Raw genomic sequence first — 18380 nt, forward strand, 5'->3', positions numbered from 1 at the left:
AACCTTCTTGTGTATTGTACAAGATCTTTTAATAATTCTGTATATAAATGGGAAACAAGCTGGCAAGAACGTGGACACCTATTTTCCTTCAAACATATCAGTCATGGGGCGACCAGAGAGTGGAGGTGGGTAGACATTAATGCCTGTATCCTGATAGGCGGACAAAATGAACATCTGTACCACAAATAGTCAAACATACTATATTAAAACCTCTCTAAGTCGGACACTTGCGATTCCACGAAAATGTGTCCAACTTACAGAGGTGTCCAAGATAGAGGGAAAGGGAAAAATCCTTTCAGATTGTGGTGTAATGATAATGTAATCTATTTACTTGCATAAACTATCTACTGTAGGCTTACTTGAATTAAGAATTAATGATGATAATAATAATATCCTATGCATTGCACATTACACCCCAGCCTCAATTAATTTTCTTAAAGTTAATTCCACCAATTTTCGCTTCCCCATCGTAAAAAAAGAAGAATCCAATTTCTGTTAACACAGTTTGAACCCAAATGCAAACGCAGTGCTGATGGAGTTAAGACTGTATCTGCGTTTCTGTAGTTCAGTGAAGGGTTCAACAAAAGAATAACTACACACTTGCACCGTATTCCAATTATGGATTCAATGTCTCCCACCCTCAACCATAAGCTAATCCTCCAGACAGAAGGCATTTATCGGTCAGAAATTCAAAATAACAAAATATGTAACTGTAAATGTTTCCATGAAAAGCATTGAAGTTGAGTGCATGAAACTGTCCAACCTACAACAAAAGGGGTGTCCAACTTGAGGGGGTTTACTGTATTTGTACTTGAAGTCCAAAGGTTTCTTCACCCTTAGTGTAGAAGAGGCTGAGCTCTGATTTGACGTTTTCTCTCGGAGAGAAGGTTTTATTTTTCGCTGTTGTAATTTCGCCTCTGACAGATTTTTCTGAAAACCGTCGAGATTTGTCTCCTTCCTTGGAATGCTGATGCTCTTTCTCGGTGACACAAAAGGAGGAGGAGACTGATCTTCGAATACCTTCGCCTCCGTGCATGTTTTAGAAAGTGTCAATGTCATGCGACAAACTTCGTGTGTTAGGTCTTGTCACTATTGAAAATCCAGTTTGTTTCTTTCTTCTGCAGACATAGGTTTATTATGTAATTATTAAACCAAATACCATTTCACGAACCTGACTACGTATGCTGTTGGAACCGCTACCACCAGAACCACCGCTACTTCTACTTGGCATTCTAAGGAACGTGTGAACTGTTTAAAAACAAAAACAAAATATAGAGGCACTTTAAGGACTGACATTTTACAACAGCAAAGAAAATGCCTTCAGCACAGCAAATTCCTGTACAAACGCACGCCGTAGATATGCAGCATGTTTGCTGGGAAGACGCCATCTTGGTATGTGTTACGATAAAGACAATTAGTATTTTAATTGGCTAGTTCTACTTTACCAGTTAGATTCTGGTAAGCGATATCGAAATTTGGATTACATCCAGCAAGAATACAGCTAGCGTTTGGAACAAACTTATAACTCATCTGAAATTCAGCGCACATGCCTAGGAATAAACTTAAGGAATTGCAATACCAACCAAAGAAACTTTAATTTCCGCAATTAATCACTGGAAAGTTTTTGATTCCCTGTTTATTTTGTCACACTTCCTCAACAACATAGCGTCGAACGTTTGGAATGGCGAATGACGTATTTCTTGACAAAATATAAAAGCAGACACACGTACAAAAATATTGGAGGAACGGCCATTGGGTATATTGTTCATTGATCGATTTATGGATTAGTTAACAATGTTTCTTCATCGGTTGCTCAAGTTAAGCAATGTTGAATGGTAAGTCGATAAACGAATTTGAAATGTCGTATCCGTTAATTAGTCACTGACATTTGCCGGAATGTAATTTCCTTCTTAATCAGATACGCAGAATGTCGATTTTCATAATGTGGTTTTAACACCATATGGACTTACAAGTAGATACCAGAGTTTCAGAGGAACTGCACAGTGTTATAACCCACAGTATCGACACACCGACATCTTCATCGCTGCACATAATTTCTGTCTGCTGGACAGGTTATCTCAGTGCAGTAAGGCGATAGGCTGGGCGACCGGGGTTCGAGGCAGATAATTTTCCGTTTGCCATCGCATGGGATGTGACTCTGGAATTCCACTGGCCTTCACCCCAGTCGTTACCGGAAGTTCCTTTGCCGGGGCGCGAATTTGACCACACTCCTGCATCGATTGTCAAGATTAATACAGTGTGAAGCTCAGCTCTTATCTGGGGCACGATGATGAAGATGAATCAAGTTTCAAGGACAGTTTTGTTTTATGAACTCGCCTTCTGGGAGCTGCGAGTGAACCAGATGTAAGCCTGAAAGTTGACTTGTAATAACAAATTCGAAGAGCAGAGTTTACATCTATATATTTGGAGATAAAAGTTCGTATTCATTGATCACCACAGACAGCACACTACTAACTGTATCATACAATGATATCATGGTTACACGGACCTGGGCGCTGCTGCGTATCGCCGAATGATCGTCATTTGTCATTGCAGAGCCTGCTATTGTCGGGTAGTGGGGAGAGCTGTAAAACATTTCCAAGCAATTTACTTTATGCACAACATGTATGAAACGCAGGATATCGGCTTTGGTCTACCACGACGATGTGTGTATATCTCTATAAATTGCAAGTGCATGCTTCTTTCCGCAGGATTTACGCTCGTGGATGTACCCCCATTAATTCCTACTAGTTCTTTACTACTTTTTCTTTTCAGATTCACTAACACACGTATATGGACCTAACTAACTCATTGAAGTGCAGTTAATATGGATCTTAAAAATATACTGGACAGGACTCGATTCAGCTGGCTTAGAATATGGATCACTGTCGCAATGTTTTGTTGTTGTTGTTTGTTTAGTCGGTAGATTCCAACGTTTCGGAGAACCTTATTGTCTCACCCTTCAGGCCCGCAGCACTTTGCATCAGTCGACGAGTTTACACGACGCTAAAGCTCAAAAGAACTTAATAATTAGCTCTCTGTACCGCTTTGATAATCTTAAAATCCCACACGGTGATGAACCTTTGGGTTCATTGGAAGGTGGAAAATTTCTTGGCAACCTAAGCGACCACGAACTTCTCAAGGACGTCTCTGGATAGTTAATTTCTGTTTTATGGAGTTATTTAATTAGAAATGGCAAATAAATTATGTTCATTAAGGCTGATTATTTTGGGCGTGATGTTCCTTGTGTAGCATTAACATGTTAAAACGAAAAAAACAACCTAATTTCAGAATATTATGGCTACCTCACAGAATCAACTGATTTAAATTCAAGAGGTGGTTTGGCGTCATAAGCAAAAGATCAGAATCCCAATTTTCTCCGCTGTGAAAACTTCAAGTCTCATATTTTAATAAAGTTTTCAAATTAAATTTGACGTTACCTCGTGGAACGAAATCCTGTGATGTCTGTTATGTGGTTCATTTGGCGCCCTACAGTTTTCAAGTCTTCTCCGTATGTGTAACGTGTAGTCAAGCGCAGATACGTAAATCTATCAGACAGCGGTCACGCAAACCGTGCAACGAAATATATTTGTTCTTGTTTTTTTTGCAGGAGAGGAGCAGGCGCAGAGATTTCTGGGTAACGAGTCGCACAAGGACCACTTCAAACTGCTGGAAAAGGACCAAAATTCCCTCCTCGTTGGTGCCAGGTGAGTGAGTTATCTATCGGTTTTCGCACGTGTCCGTCCGCCCCTCCCCCTCCAACCGACCCGTATGTCTGGAGCGGTGAACCGCGTGCCCTAACTTTGAAGTATACGGAGTCGGTCGTTGCAAATAATTATATGGCGCTGTCGGGGGCTGTCAAATTAATTATTTCCTAAAACGAATGAAGTGTTGAATAAATAATTGAACTTTTCCTACAGAAATTAACAACAGCTGTAAGGTGTAGTTAAATTGTTATCGATGAGTTGTACGATCTGACATCGGGGAAAATATTTAATATCGAAATGGGTTGTGCGTATCTATAAGTTAGGTAATATTTGGTATCATAACATTTCTCTCATCATCTGTTCAAAAGTACTGAAATGTAGGAACTGTATCCACTTCACAAAATTTGAGTTCGTTGGTTATTACAAAAAAGAGACTTGCAATTACCATAACAGTTTTGTAACGCAAATTAAACAATAGCCAATGTTTAAATAAAGTATTATTAAATATTCCTGCAATTTAAGAAAGCTCTATACCAAATTGGCCAAACGATTTGTAAGCTGTGGAAACATCTCTGGGTCCAGTTTATAATTATACGTATTTTGTATAATTAGATGTACTACATTTCTCATTCGCCATCGCTCTTGACGCTTATTTATTGTCGGTGTAAGTATAGTTGGAAGTCAACGTACTGGTACCACAATGCACAGAAGCCGAAATTATTTGTCCGTTAACTGGTTTACTCTGTTGGGGAAAGTTTCAAGTGAAAGATGTTATTTCCGTATTTCCATATTTTATGCCAGTCACAATTTTTTTGCTTGTTTATAAAAATATAAACGTTGCGCATTGTCCACTGTGCGAAATATATTTGATACACACGACGTTTCGCTAGCTGGTTCTGCTCCTGTATGCAGGCGATTGGTTGTCATCTGATTGACATTTATTATTTTCTTTATTTTTGTAATTCTGGCGACAATTGGGTAATTTTTATTGCTAGGCTAGGCAATAACATTCGTATTACATTTGATCGGTGTCTGATTTAAGCTTCGTGTGAAGTACGGGTTATGTTAAATATTCGCGACTATTTCTGTAGATTTTTTATCAAACTCAATCGATCGAAATCATTTTTGTGGTTTCGAAGATTCCACATGTGGACTCGTGCATCTTGTTGCGAAAAGATACAAATAGTACATATCCTGTTTAATAGTCTAACATTGAAGATATTAAAGTAGAATGTAATAGACCTTTTTAAATTATAGAATCTCTTTAAAGTTATCACATAATTGTCATGTTAGAGAACAAGTTATTAATTTTCAGTATTCGTATGAATTAATACTTACTCGAAACTTAGTATCCTCCATGGATACTGTATCACGTGTTCTGAACAATAGTGCGTTGGAAAGCTGTTGTCCTAAATATAAAGTGGCTTTCACGTGTACTGTAGTAATGGCCTTATCACTTTGACACCTTTAAAGTTTAGTTGAGATAATGTCTAATTTCTACTTTGCACGTAATTGTGCGGCCCTGGGAAGAAGCATGTAATTGACCATTGTAAGAGGTTTTACATCGTTGGCATTTTAACTGTATGGATGCTTAAGCATGAATCATGAGCATTTACAACAACAACAACAACAACAATGATAATAACTAGAGTGGGTCAGAATGGCATAATTATGTCCGTTTTAATGACACCGTTGAGCAGAGTTCTTACTGAGAAGTCGATAGTTGTTTGATGAAATCGTCTTTATGGACCCCGAATGTTACGACCAGTGCTCTTGACAGCCCAAGACTAATTCCTATCCGGCTAAAATTTCAGTAAAAGGAAATTAAACTGGGGTGCATGTGACACAATAATATTTTTATTCGTCAGTGCAAGAAACAACCATAACAAGGGACGACTGCCTTTGTTTCTTGAGTTATATTACGACGTCGTTTCAACTGCAGATGTCTATAATGTCGAGTGTGACGTGAAGATGACCGTAAGCGGTGGATGAATGATGATTTGGAAGAAGACGTTTCGAGGCACCTGCTTGGAGTTACTGAGAAAAACAGCATGTATCGCCTTTATAGCCAGTAACCCGGCCGAGACTAACTTTATTAAGTAGGATTTGAGGTTTTCACGGCGGTGAATCCGAAGATGGCGGTCTTGCTTCTTCTAAACAGATTACTCTCAAATACAAGTCTAACGCTTTACCTCACTTTAGCTTAGAAACATCTTATTGTGTCTCCCAGCACCCGTCTAAAAACATTGAATCACATGTAGACTAATTTTTACTTCATTTTACGTTGTCTCGCATCATTACAGAAGGAAATGGAATGTTGGTGTCTAAGAACTGCTGTGGCGAATGTCTTAGCCCAAGAAAGAGGACGGAGGAGGGACTGATAAGTTACATGATGAGTTTCTTCATAGAATATTATTTGTACGATCGGATGAAGAAAGACAAGATTGGCGAAAATGTAGCACAACTGGGAAATATAACAGATCGGCCAAGCTGAAAGACTGAAATCACTTGGGAGATACGGGTGTACGTGGAAGGATGATATTAAGATGAATCTTAAATCAGGCGAGTGGCCCTGAATTGGATTATCTAGGCTCTGGGTAGGGACCAGTGTCAGCCTCTTGTGCACTTTGTAATGACGTTTCGGGCAGCACCAAATTTCAGGGAATTTCTGACCAACTAAGCTACTGTCAGAGTTTGAGTCAGAACTTTGTTTTACTTAGCGAGTAGCGTTGCTTGCGGTTGGTTAGTGCTGCAAAAATTATATCAGTGGAGGGTGTCGCAATTTTCCTATCTCAACTCCATGGGTGTGGCTGATCCAGAAATGCACTCGCTGTGACCGTCCCCAGAGCAAATCTTGGTTGTTTTCACTTTCACTAGGTATATGATGCAATTAGACTATTATTTTCGAAACAAAACAAGGCGTAGGCAATAATCATAATTGCCCTTTTCTTGTTTATAAATTAGGATTCTTATTCACTCGAGGTTTAAACCTAGAATAAAGACCCGATTCCTCATGGCCTTAAACATGGATCGGGCACATTTCAAGAATATGTACAGTCCTGAATTATTACTTACGTGTCATCTATAGTTAAAGAGTTGAGTAACGAGTCACGCAAACCTGTCCCTGCAATCGGAAAATTTGCTGTAGCCTATTTCCATAAACAATATTAACCAGTTTATCTTTGTAACGGTGATGCGGTACGTACTGAAATGTTATTTAGACGAGCTTCGTTGTAACGTATATGCTGAGGCGTACTTCAGAGTAGGGACGACCCGCCTCCAATCATGGAGGCGTTCAGCCAAAATAATCCCTCTTCGCCATTATCCGACGTCATTAGCCTAAATGATCCAAACTTTCTGGGTTCGACTCCCAGACATCTAACCAACCAAAGTTCCTTTCGCAAAGTACAGATTTGCAAGTAGGGGTCATTCTCCCGCCAGTAGCAACGACCCTTAGCCAGAACACGTTAAGGTTTTCAGCCAAGACAAACCCATTAGCATAAGCACACCCCCAATTACAGTTTATAAGACACTTTTCAAATCTCAGCTACGCGTTTCATACACGGGGACGATTGAACAGAGCAAGGGACATCGTATTTGAGCTTCGAGCGACACACCGCCCTTAATTAACGTTTCGCTCGGTTCGTTCGTTGGCAATAGGCATTTCGTCAGTTTTGACTTGCTAAAAATATAAATAAATGTGGACAAACATAGTAGAGAGCTGGGACAGTCTGTCAGTATAATGACTACGCTTTGTACTTGGACGACCTGGTTTCGATGCTCGCATTGCAGGATTTCTTTCTTTGCCACAGCGTCCATACCTGCTGTGGGTATCGGGGTTAATCCCACGGGGTCAGAGTAGCCGGGGCGTGAAGCTAATTCTCACATCCCTCCATTGCCAAGGTTAAAAATGTTTGGAGCTACAGACCCACCCCTACTCCCTCTACGTCTTCATGGCGTGATGTTTAATTAAGCACCAGACACAACTTTATCTTTTAGGTCTATATGAAATGTATTTTAAGGGAAAACGTGCATTGAGCGTATTTGAGATTACGGTCTCCAGGCGAATGTTTAGACCTAAGAGATAGGAAGTAATAGGTGGATGGAGGAAATTGCTTGATGATTTCCGGTGTTCAGATCAAAGGCGATGTGATGGGCGTGGTATGAAAAACGTATTCAAAATTTTGTTCGGAAATCCTGAGGATAAACGATGATCTTCATAGACCTAGGCGCAGATGGAGGATAATATTAAAATTAATTTTAAGGAATTGGGGCTTGGGGGTGTAAACCAGATTAATTTGGTTCAGAATTATGATTAATGGCGGACTCTTATGAACTGGACATTTAAACTTTGGTTTTCATTAAATACGGGATTTTTAACTAACGGAGCGATTATTAGCTTCTCAGGAAGAGTTCTGTTTATTGTCACTTAGTACACGTATTCTATACACTGCTCCTGCATCTGATATGATAAAGTTGAGTTTACTCCATGTTCAGGTTAATGGATGCGACACATGTACAGAATGAGGGCATTATTAACAAAGCAGGCCGTGAAGTATAAACCACGTGAATAAAGAGATTGTGGACCGACTGTTCCTAGAGGACTTAGCCGAATTCTGCACAATGCTCGTTGATAATGAATAAAGCTGAGGACATCAATCGGTTTTAATAGAGCCATATTAAAACTAGGCATAGATAATGTTTTCTTTTGTTATTTTACAAATAACCTGTAAAGTATTTTACTGAGTACGAATAACTTATTTTCTGGCTCTTGCAATTTTTAGCTGTGTTACTTTTCTAGCGACGCTGTTCTGGTCGGGCTTTTTTATTAGCTCAATCCAGGACGACGATTACAAATGATTACTCGCCGTTGGCAGTATACTGTCTTCAAAATATTAGCTGGAAAATCAAATCATGGGGGAATGAGGTGGTCGGAATATAAACCGCTGATGGGGGAGACGAGAAATGCGTGAAAAAGATACCACTGGGGAAACCAATGTAACTGCAGTTTGGGGGACAATATATTAGTTCTTAAAGAAGTGGTCTGGTGAGAATTTGGACTGAGTTAAATTGAGGACAGGTGTTAGTGGCGGACCCCAGTGAACACGGCAAAAACATTTGAAATCCCTAAACTGCAGGGAATTTCTTGAGCAAGAGAAGCAGTATCAGCTTTCTAAAAAGATCCTATTCTATTGGATTAGTTGGTGCAACAAGTCTAAAAATAATTTCAGCCCAATTCCTGGACCTTTGAGGTGAAACTTTTCCATTTTTTTTATTTACCCTTCTATTTGTATGAGTATCCGTCTTTTTCTTTGTTATTCATGGATTGGGCCATTTGTACCGTCCAAATTTAGAACTGATTCTGGATGTGTAAATGTTTTAGGCACTTGACAGGATTATTTTGACGGGCATCGGCCATTTGAAGCCCCTAAGCTACACAGTGCACAAAGTACAGGGCAAAAAGACGAGATGTGTCGAGCCTCGAGCCCCGTGTTTGAATGTATTCCCATCTTGTTTTTCGTGACGCGTTAGGTCATACTGTATTTATAAAGGCCAAATAGACCCGCTTTTATGTAACGTCTTACATGGAATATTCGATAGGGGTACAATCGCCAACAATGACATTTGGCTGTTATCTGCGTGTTCGTCTCTTACAGTGGTGACGAACTATATTGCTATAATGTCAGTATTCCGTTAGGAGGTACTACAGCATAGCTGGTGATCCGGTGTGGCCTGCCAATCCCTGGTAATGGCAAAAGTTTTATCTTGTAGCCTCTGCGTCCACACCGGCTCTGGGGCCCACCTAGCCTCTTGTCCAATGGGTATCGGAGTCCTTCCCCCTGGAGTTACGCGCGGCCGGGGCGTGACGCTGACCATTCACCCCCATCTAGTGCCGAGGTCAAGAGTCAGTTATATCAAAACTACCTCAACTCCCAAATGCATCCATGGCGTGTAGTGGGACACCTTTACAACACAATTGAGAACTTCTTGCTCGAAACCTAAACCAATCTCAGTGGTACATTTACGTTTCACATAATTTCTATTGGCTGAATCTGAATTTTTCCTGCAGAGGATATTTTTGGGTATTGTATGATTATTTAAATAAACAGTGTTGTTTTCTTTGAGAATAAATTTATTTTTAAAAATTATTAAATGAACTTCTGGCTTTAAATGGCTAAATCACGGAAGTAATGGGAGTCTAATATGCGACCATCCCTCGCATTTTCACTCCATCAGATACGTACTCCGACTGAGCTTTTTTACTCTTTCTTTCAGGCGTAACGTTGAATGTTACTTTATACACCAGTACTGCCTAACTCCTGATCTTGATATACCTACTCACCTTTTCTGATGCCATCTCCCCGCAGAGATCTGTGAGTCATGCACGTGTAAAGGAAGAGTACCACGAGAAGATCGTTGAACAAAACAGGAAGGACCCGATCAGATTTGAACCGCTGTAGTAATTCTGCTTGACTTGGTTCAAACAGACATAAAAGTATAAAGATTTTTGTTTTCTGGGTTGTTGCGCCCTGTAGTATGGTCGATGTTTACCAACGATTCAGAGGTCATACTACCTCCGTCATCAGGGCGATGAATACTACACAGCGCAACAACCCAGAAGACAGAAATCTTCATACTCATCGCTGTGAAAACTTCAAATTAGACATTAAAGTAGATTGATAACTATAAATTTTTAGGAGCGGATTTTTTTACAACAAATTTCGCCGTTTCTGGCTTCTGATATGGTCGTCATTCGTTCTTTTGTAAACGGTATTACAAGGGCAAAGCGCAAGCTCATGAGGGATCGGCCTTGCTGTTCTGACATTTGATCCCTGACGAAATATTAACCAGAAGTTCCAGATTTTAAGGGGAGTGGTCTTGAAAATAAAATAGTGGTTTCACTCACAATTCTATTTCCGTCTTGTCGTGACTTTTCGCCGTAGTCCAGTCAGAAGATGTACGATGACGTCTCTTCTATCTCTCTCGGGGGAACCCCCCGCCTGACAGCTCGCCACGACACGAGGCAGTTGAATCAGGACTCACGTACTACTTTTGTTATTTATTCAGCGAGCCTGGTGTATTATGTTGCCTCGCACAGCAGGGATGCATCGCGTGCTGCTGACTCTGACGCTCATGTGTCAGGGAAAGTCGATGACATCACCAAACCATTAATATTTATTCATTTTCTTTTCTTTGGAGTTCGCTGTAATAATGGTGATTGTTCCAGATAAGTCACGATGTGTGTTGTCAAACAAAAGGAACTGAAGTTGATATTTCTCATTTGTCTTTGTACTCCTGTGTACAATTAATTTTAAATCTTGCAGACTTTATTCGTTTTACCAGGCCTACAGTGTTTCTCGATTATTTCGACTTTTTGTGCAGTCGGTCGTATCCTGTATTGCAAAATCCCGATAACATTTGTGTAAAGCCGTGGCCTGGGATGCCTCAGTCGTGGGGCCATAAGATGACAACTCTACTCGTGTTTCTCCTTGGGGCGACTGTGGCGTGGTTCTGCAGGTGTATTATTATAGTTAACAGAACGCTTCTACGAAGGTACGGATTAATGATTTATTGTTTTTTAGAATATTTAACGAATCTACCTTAATGACATTGGTTATATATCGTCGAATGGTGGGAAGATTATGAAAGATGAATTTAAAAAGGGTGTGAGAAATGCGACCTGTTTTAAGGTACTGCCCCAGAATTTGCCTAGAGGGACCGAACAACTAAAAGGACAGTCACTATGTACGGTTTACTCTTCCGGATTCGGGCCTTCGACCTCCCAATTATGAAGCGGAATTGCTACACACACATTCGACCGCAACGTTCGGTTGGCGTCTGATTCTTACGTTACTCGACATTGTTAAAGTGACTGCAGATTCATTTCTTTGAAGCTGGTAGTAGCTTACCAACTTTATTCCGCTTCTTCAGAACTCGAATGATATTACAGCCTTTATAAACCCAGCTCTTTATCTGAGGAAGTTGAGTAAGTAATAAACGTACATACTCCCATACGACGTTTTATGATCCGGTTTAATATTACAGTCGCGTCTTCGTGTGGTGTTGATACTGCAAATTTAAGTTTCGCATTTTTATTTTCTGTGGATTTCATCCAAAAATGAAACCATGGCCAGCAGTGGAGCGGAAGTTGCAGGAGTGACTCTTAAGTGAATGCACCATTTTCTGCTATATCCGAACTTGTGGACATCATTAGAAATATCCACTAATAATTAGTGTGCTAGTTGCCTGCTTTCACGATCAAACCGAGCATCGTTGGTGCGCTGTGGTGAATGCTGAATTATTTGATGTAAATAACAACAGGTAAGGCATCCTGTCGTTCTGTGGCTGTCGTGTGGAGTCTGCTGCACCTGCTCGTTTTCAGTGGATTGCTGTGGTAGTACCTATAGTTCCCACAGTGTGGGGCTGCCGCCGCCAGGTAGCACATATCAAGCGATACAAGGTCGGTGCGTGCCATACAAAGGCAAACAAAATTCCTTTATTGAAAAGGATAAGGTAGTGCAGTCAGTACAGTGTCAGGGTATGGACTGGGAGATAGGGTTTCAATTTCCGACAGTCATAATGTTTATTTTCGCTACCACTTCTACGCAGTTCTGAGACCCATTAGCCCCCATTCCATTGGGCACCATAGACCTCTTCTCCGGGTTAAGTCGTCCGGAGCGTGAACAGTCGTTTATATCTAGCGCCGAGCAGCTTACGAATGAGTGGAGCTTTGCTTTCGTACACCCCCTAAGCCTTTACTGCGTTCTGGTTGGGCACAGCGGAAATGACCTTAAAATTCCTTCCAATCTTCTTTTTCCATTTATTGTATATTTTACTGTTTTGCGTAGCAGCTGCGTCTGTCTTTTAGTGCTCTAAACGTGTACAGGTTCTGTTACTCTCCCCTACTAACCCGTAATATAATTCTGTTACGACTCTTTCTTTGTATAATCTACCCCGTTCTGCATCGCCTTATCCTTTTCCTCAATTTTCAAATTCTGGTTTTTCCCTCCGTCTTATCTTCTTTGCCTTTCTTCCCCATGCCCCTTTTTCTCCTTCAGATAATTTTTCTCTGTTCTGTATCTCCATCTTCCTATGGCACCTTTATCGCCTCATTCCATCGGAATCCTGCGGCCCTCTGTTCTGTGCGTTCACGCAGGCTTCGTACTTTTTCTGTCTTCTTTTCGATTGAAGATTTATAGTGCGGAGGTTGGATGTAGACCTCTGAGCTGAGAAGAAACGAGAAGCGGAGTCAGAGCGCTCTGGCGTCCATCATGCGATTCTTTGTGACCGCTGGAGCGATGAGCTGGCTCAGGGCCAACTACCGAGATGAGCGCCCCCCCTAACACACACACACACACACACACACACACACACACACACACACACACACACACACACTGTCTGTCCGTCCGTCCGTTGGCCCAACATCATCCATCTTTACCATCAATTTCAAAATTACAGAGTGGCTCAGCGTTTCTGGCCGCATGAAGCGTAAGTTTATCTAAATAGGGGACGTTTATGGAGACGTCAGATCGTGCATGAAGAAATGAATGATTATCTTCTCAGTGGTAAAGACGTTCTGTTTCAGTTAGCCCAGTTTCCATTCCACAGTTGCACGATGTATCCCTCAGTGTGGTGATATTAAATAGAAGAGTGAATTGGATACCATTAGCATTTGTTTCGAAGTCACTGCCAATATTTCAGCACATTTTCCGTCAGAAACGACAATTGCCGACAGCAAACGTTCACGCCATCAGAAATAATCCTAAATATTTTATTCTCTGAGAGATTTTGTGCAGTAGTCGTAAATCCTTCGCAGAATATAATAATTTGTGGGATGTAAAATTAGTTATCTATTTCAAAAGGGCGTTTTATGAAGTGTGTATGGTTGCTTTTTTCAATCTAGACATCTTGTATTAGTCTTTCTAGCCGAAATCCTAGTCCCATAATTGACACTTTAAACTCGAGGCAGTTATGCTACAGCATTTGTTTGTTGGAACCACGAAGAACAAAAGGGATGTCAAATGAGGATAGGAGTGGTCTTTCCGAAAACTATACGCAGACTCTGCTTCGTTCATGATGTCTGACAAATACCCTTGGAGCAGAATGATTTTTTGAAAAGCTACGTTTCTCAGCTAAGAGATTTTAGGTTGTCATGGCTGCGAGTGTAAAGATGGCTGTCTACTGGATTGTTGCTTCGTGTAGTCTCATAGAAGCTTTTATACAGTGTTCACAAGAGCCCAACACTGGTCCCTATGTCGAGCCACATTAATCCAGTCTACATCCTCCTATCCTATTTTAAGATCAATTTTAATATTATCTTCCGATTTGTGAAGGTGTGTTTCAATTGGTCTCTTCCTTTCGGGGGTTCAGACTAAAATTTAGTGATGATACACAGTGCGCTATTTGGTGGACGTCAATTTTCTTACGTCCAGTGTAGAGCTATACGGAATATTGTTCCTCAGGTACAAGGCTTGTAATGACGCTGAATTTTCAGGTCCGGGGCCAAAATGAAATGTTTGATGACTTATATTAGATACATTCATACCAAATTGAATGAAAATTTAGGACGATCTTTAAATTCGTTTCGTTTAGGAGCTGCTACTGTGTACAGAACGCGCAAAGCGGGCAAATATCATGAATGTATTTCCAGTATATATGCGTTGGGTTAAAAATAGTCACTTATTCTTGTGTGGACTGAGGTGTCATGTACGCCGCTGCCGTCGCCCGAACAGAATGAAATCACAGCTTCTGTTTTGCTGCAGAAGGGAGTTTTGAAATTTGAATGCGATCTGCGATATAAATGGAAATTTAACTGTTACATTACACGTAGACTCCTTCGTATTTTTAGCCTGCTTTCCTTATTTATAACGTAGGACAGTCTCATTTTATACAGGCATTGTATCCGTCTGACAGTGTTCCGTTTGTGTATCTGCACCTTCTCCATTAACGTTTTAACCAATTGACGTATTTCCACTAGAAGCTACCACAACTTCTTCCTTCCTAATTTCCTACCAGCAGTATTGCTGCGTGGCATTTATGACAAGTCCTGAGGTGGAAGTGTCATTTTTTTTTTTATTTGTAGTGTTCTGTCTGGCGACAGGTTCATATGAACAGGATCCTTCCATCCTTTTCTCGGACTGGGACCTGTTCATATACGTTCTTGGCAGATGATTCAGAAGTGGTTTGCCATTGCCTTCTTCTGTGTGTGAATGGAGTAATTGTTGGGATGCCACGGAGAAACCGGGGAAGCCCCCGGAGGAAAACTCCGTGTTGCCTAGACCACGGCCTTGCCCAACACAAGTTATAAATTCGGGCACCGCCGGGAATCGAACCCGAGACCCCAGGATTACAAGGCCAGCGTTCTAACCGCTAGACCACCGTGGCAGGTTGGAAGTGTCATTAGCATCACTTAATTCAGGGCCATAAAGTGCGACAATATATTATAAAAATGTACAGCTCTTGTTAGCAAGGTATTTTTTTTAGGAAGTTTGATATAAAGCTTTCGAGACCACTGGCATTAATAAAACATTCTCGGGTAATCATCCGTCAGATGGTTAAAACTTATGGACGTTTCGGCGTCCATCTCTGTCCACATCATCAGAGCTAGATGTAACTGTGAGTTCAGACCGGCCTACCTGACTAGGAATTAGGAAGTAAAATAACAACATGGTGGCAGCGCGCAACTGTTTAGCTTTCAATTGGATGACAGTAAGTAATGAACAACTGGAATTAGGCATTCTCTAATTTGAACGGAGATAATTATAAGTTTTGCTACAGGTTTGTATGCACATGTTGAGGTTTCGCTCTAGGTTGTATGTATATGTCTGTAGGAACGTGTTTTATGTGCACGTGGTGGGGTTCTGAGATTTTAGGTTGTTTATGATAAACTTAAAATAGTCGGAGTCTGTTCCAACGGAAATTGGGCATTCGCAGAAGAGGATCAGTGGATTGTGCAATTATCAGATTAATCTCAAGCATTTAAATTAAAGTAAACGTAATGAATTCTTCCCGGAACTTTGTTTTTGTTATATTTTTGGTGTCTCTGTAAGATCGTTATTTGCTGGTAAGGCAGTCAATCGCGTCCTCCATTCTAAACCCCCCCCCCCCCAGACGGCTTTAATATTCGCGAAGAAAGAAAATGGCGGTGGGGTGAGTTGAAGTTCGCTCGTCTTATTCCATAGGCGATTCCTGCTGCTCGCTCTCACCTCGGCGTGGATTACAATCGCGCCGGGATATGTAAGCCTCCGACGTCCTATTATTTCGCCCTGCCAAGTGAAACCCACGACCTCAGCTTCATAAGTGGTTAGAGGAGTTCGATTTCATACCCGCAGTACACACCACTCCACAATCAGGAGCAGCAGATCAAATCTCTGTCATGGAGTGGGCTACTGAGGGCCCAAAGGACACAACAATTCTGATAAATGCTAAAAGGCGCGTATTTATTTTGACTTTATTACTTGTTTTTTAAAAAAATAAATACAGGTTTATGGCATCATGACCTCCCACCCTTTCTCACGCCCAAATATACAGAGTGAGTCAAAAGTATGTTTACAAACTCCGTGTGCATGTTCCAGGATCAGAAAAAAATCCTGTGATCGGTTCCCAAATGTTTAATTTTCGAAATAATAGCCAAAAATAAGTTTCAATGAATTGACTTTATATCAAAGTGAATCTAGCTCCCATAAAAGATTTTTAATTAACGTATTGGCAGGAATTATTGTCGACATGCTTATTGGTCCACACATGCTTCCATCGCGTCTAAGAGGACCTTCATATCGGTGATTCTCAAGAAGACACTTGACACGTCTCCTGGAAGATGTGCCACTGAATACAAGAAGACAAATGTCGTTTATATACGACGGAGCCACAGCACAGTTCTTCCGTTGCGTCAGATATCATCTCAATGAACAGTACACTCAGCGATGGATTGGGCGTGGTGGCCCAGTAGCATGGCCACCGAGATCACCGGACCTGACTCCGTTGGACTTTAATCTGTGGGGTCACTTGAAGTCCGTCGTTTATGCAACACCCATAAACAATTATGACGACGACCTATGGGAACGTGTGCAGAATGCATGCCAGATGATGCGAGGACACCCTGGTGTGTACGAACGAATCCGTCAGTCTTGTGTACGTCGTGCTCGTGCATGTGTGGAGAATGGAGGAGCAACCTTTGAGCATCTGTTATAAAGAAACATCCCTGTCCTTATACTTGGCAATAAATTATTTTTGGATATTATTTTGAAAAAGAAGCATTTGCGACCATATGTTCATAGGAACATTTTTCTTGTTTTTCATCCAGGAACACTCGCACAAAGTTTGTAAACATACTTTTGACTGACCCTGTATTTTGATGTGATGGTTGGGTTGTTACTAAACCCATTAGGTCTGTAAATATAATGCCAGTAGAGGCCATCACACTTGTGACTCGACATCAGCAGCGACAACGTGGCGGCATTGAGAACCTGTGAGATGACAGTGACGCCGGAGTCCCTGCTCGCGCTGACGCAAGGGTCCTGACATTTTGCGTCGCGATAAACTTCGAAAAAATGAATGGCTTTAATTGAATTGTTTGTTTAGCTGTTAATTGACGTATTGACTGATTGAAATTAATATTTTGCTTTCAGTATAACGGCGATAGCTTTTTACTCGCTAATTGCAGACTCAGATATGATGTGAAACTTTTATGTTAGACAAGTTTACGGTAGTGGGAGTCTGTGGTAATGGACAATGCACACAGGAATAGACCATTAAATTGTGAAATTACGTATTTATAGGCCTTGCTGATATCACCACACAGATTATAGTGAAGGGAAGAACTTTTATTCTTTGTGTCGTTTACTCCAGGGTGACCCTTTCTCAGCTGGTCAAGATTTTCCAGGATTTTATGAAACTCAAGTTACATTATCGTGTTCGCAGAAGCTCGCTATCGGAACATTTGCAGAGATGGTGAATCCTGTCGCTATCCTCACTTTGAAGCCTTTTTCAACATGGTTCATTTTTCTACACATAGGTCACGCAAGCCTTGAGTGTTTCCCATAAAAATGTTGGATGATTTTTCATCTAACCCATGCATTTTAGTATCTAAATGCCTCGTAATAAATCATTGTTCTTAACTTAATTTCTCTAATAACATCTGATGAAGAGAACAAATTATGAAGCTCCAAATTGTTTAGGACAATTTCTTTCCGGCTTTGTGGTACTACCTCTGGGGTCCAAATGTTCTCTTTACAATTCTGTTCTCAAACATAGACGTGAAATTTCGGGATTCGTAATAATTACTGTAAAGTAGTTTACTGTGCTTAGGTCTACAGGTTCACGCGCATGTAAATGTGACCTCTTAAAGCCGAGTTCTTCCAGTTGAATCGATTTGCAGAATGGTTTCTATTTCATGTAGGAAACTATGGACCTCTTCAGGAATCTGTTGGAATGTTCTAATTTTAAACTCGCAAAAGCGACGGGTAACGTACCGATTACAAATAAAGTCTACCGAATTAGTTTAGTTCCAATTCGAAAGTCGGTAAACACAAAGAAAGCTGCATGATTAGGCCACAATCCCCAAGGACAAATATGGAACGGTCTGCTGAGCTTAAAATTGTCTTAAACCTAAGTTATAGTTGCATTGAGAAGCAAATGAAGTTTCTTCCTGTGACCTAGATAGAAACCTAA

At 40.8% G+C, this 18380-nt stretch overlaps 1 protein-coding gene across 8 annotated transcripts in view; it reads left to right on the top strand.

The window, feature by feature from the left end:
• Positions 1 to 18380, top strand: part of LOC110835243 (semaphorin-1A) — a 422598-nt gene that overhangs the window by 271800 nt on the left and 132418 nt on the right. For all 8 annotated transcript variants that reach the window (XR_015533825.1, XM_087343592.1, XM_087343596.1 and 5 more), the window contains one exon: positions 3611 to 3707. Coding sequence is in view for 7 of the 8 variants with exons in the window: in XM_087343592.1 (XP_087199718.1) it covers positions 3611 to 3707 (97 nt within the window). In the remaining variant the exon portion in view is untranslated. The remainder of the gene's footprint in view (positions 1 to 3610; positions 3708 to 18380) is intronic.

Source organism: Zootermopsis nevadensis, unplaced genomic scaffold, assembly GCF_977971745.1.
Source record: "Zootermopsis nevadensis isolate Lab colony 2312 unplaced genomic scaffold, Znev_1.0 Znev_ptg000006l, whole genome shotgun sequence".
Lineage (NCBI taxonomy): Eukaryota > Metazoa > Arthropoda > Insecta > Blattodea > Termopsidae > Zootermopsis > Zootermopsis nevadensis.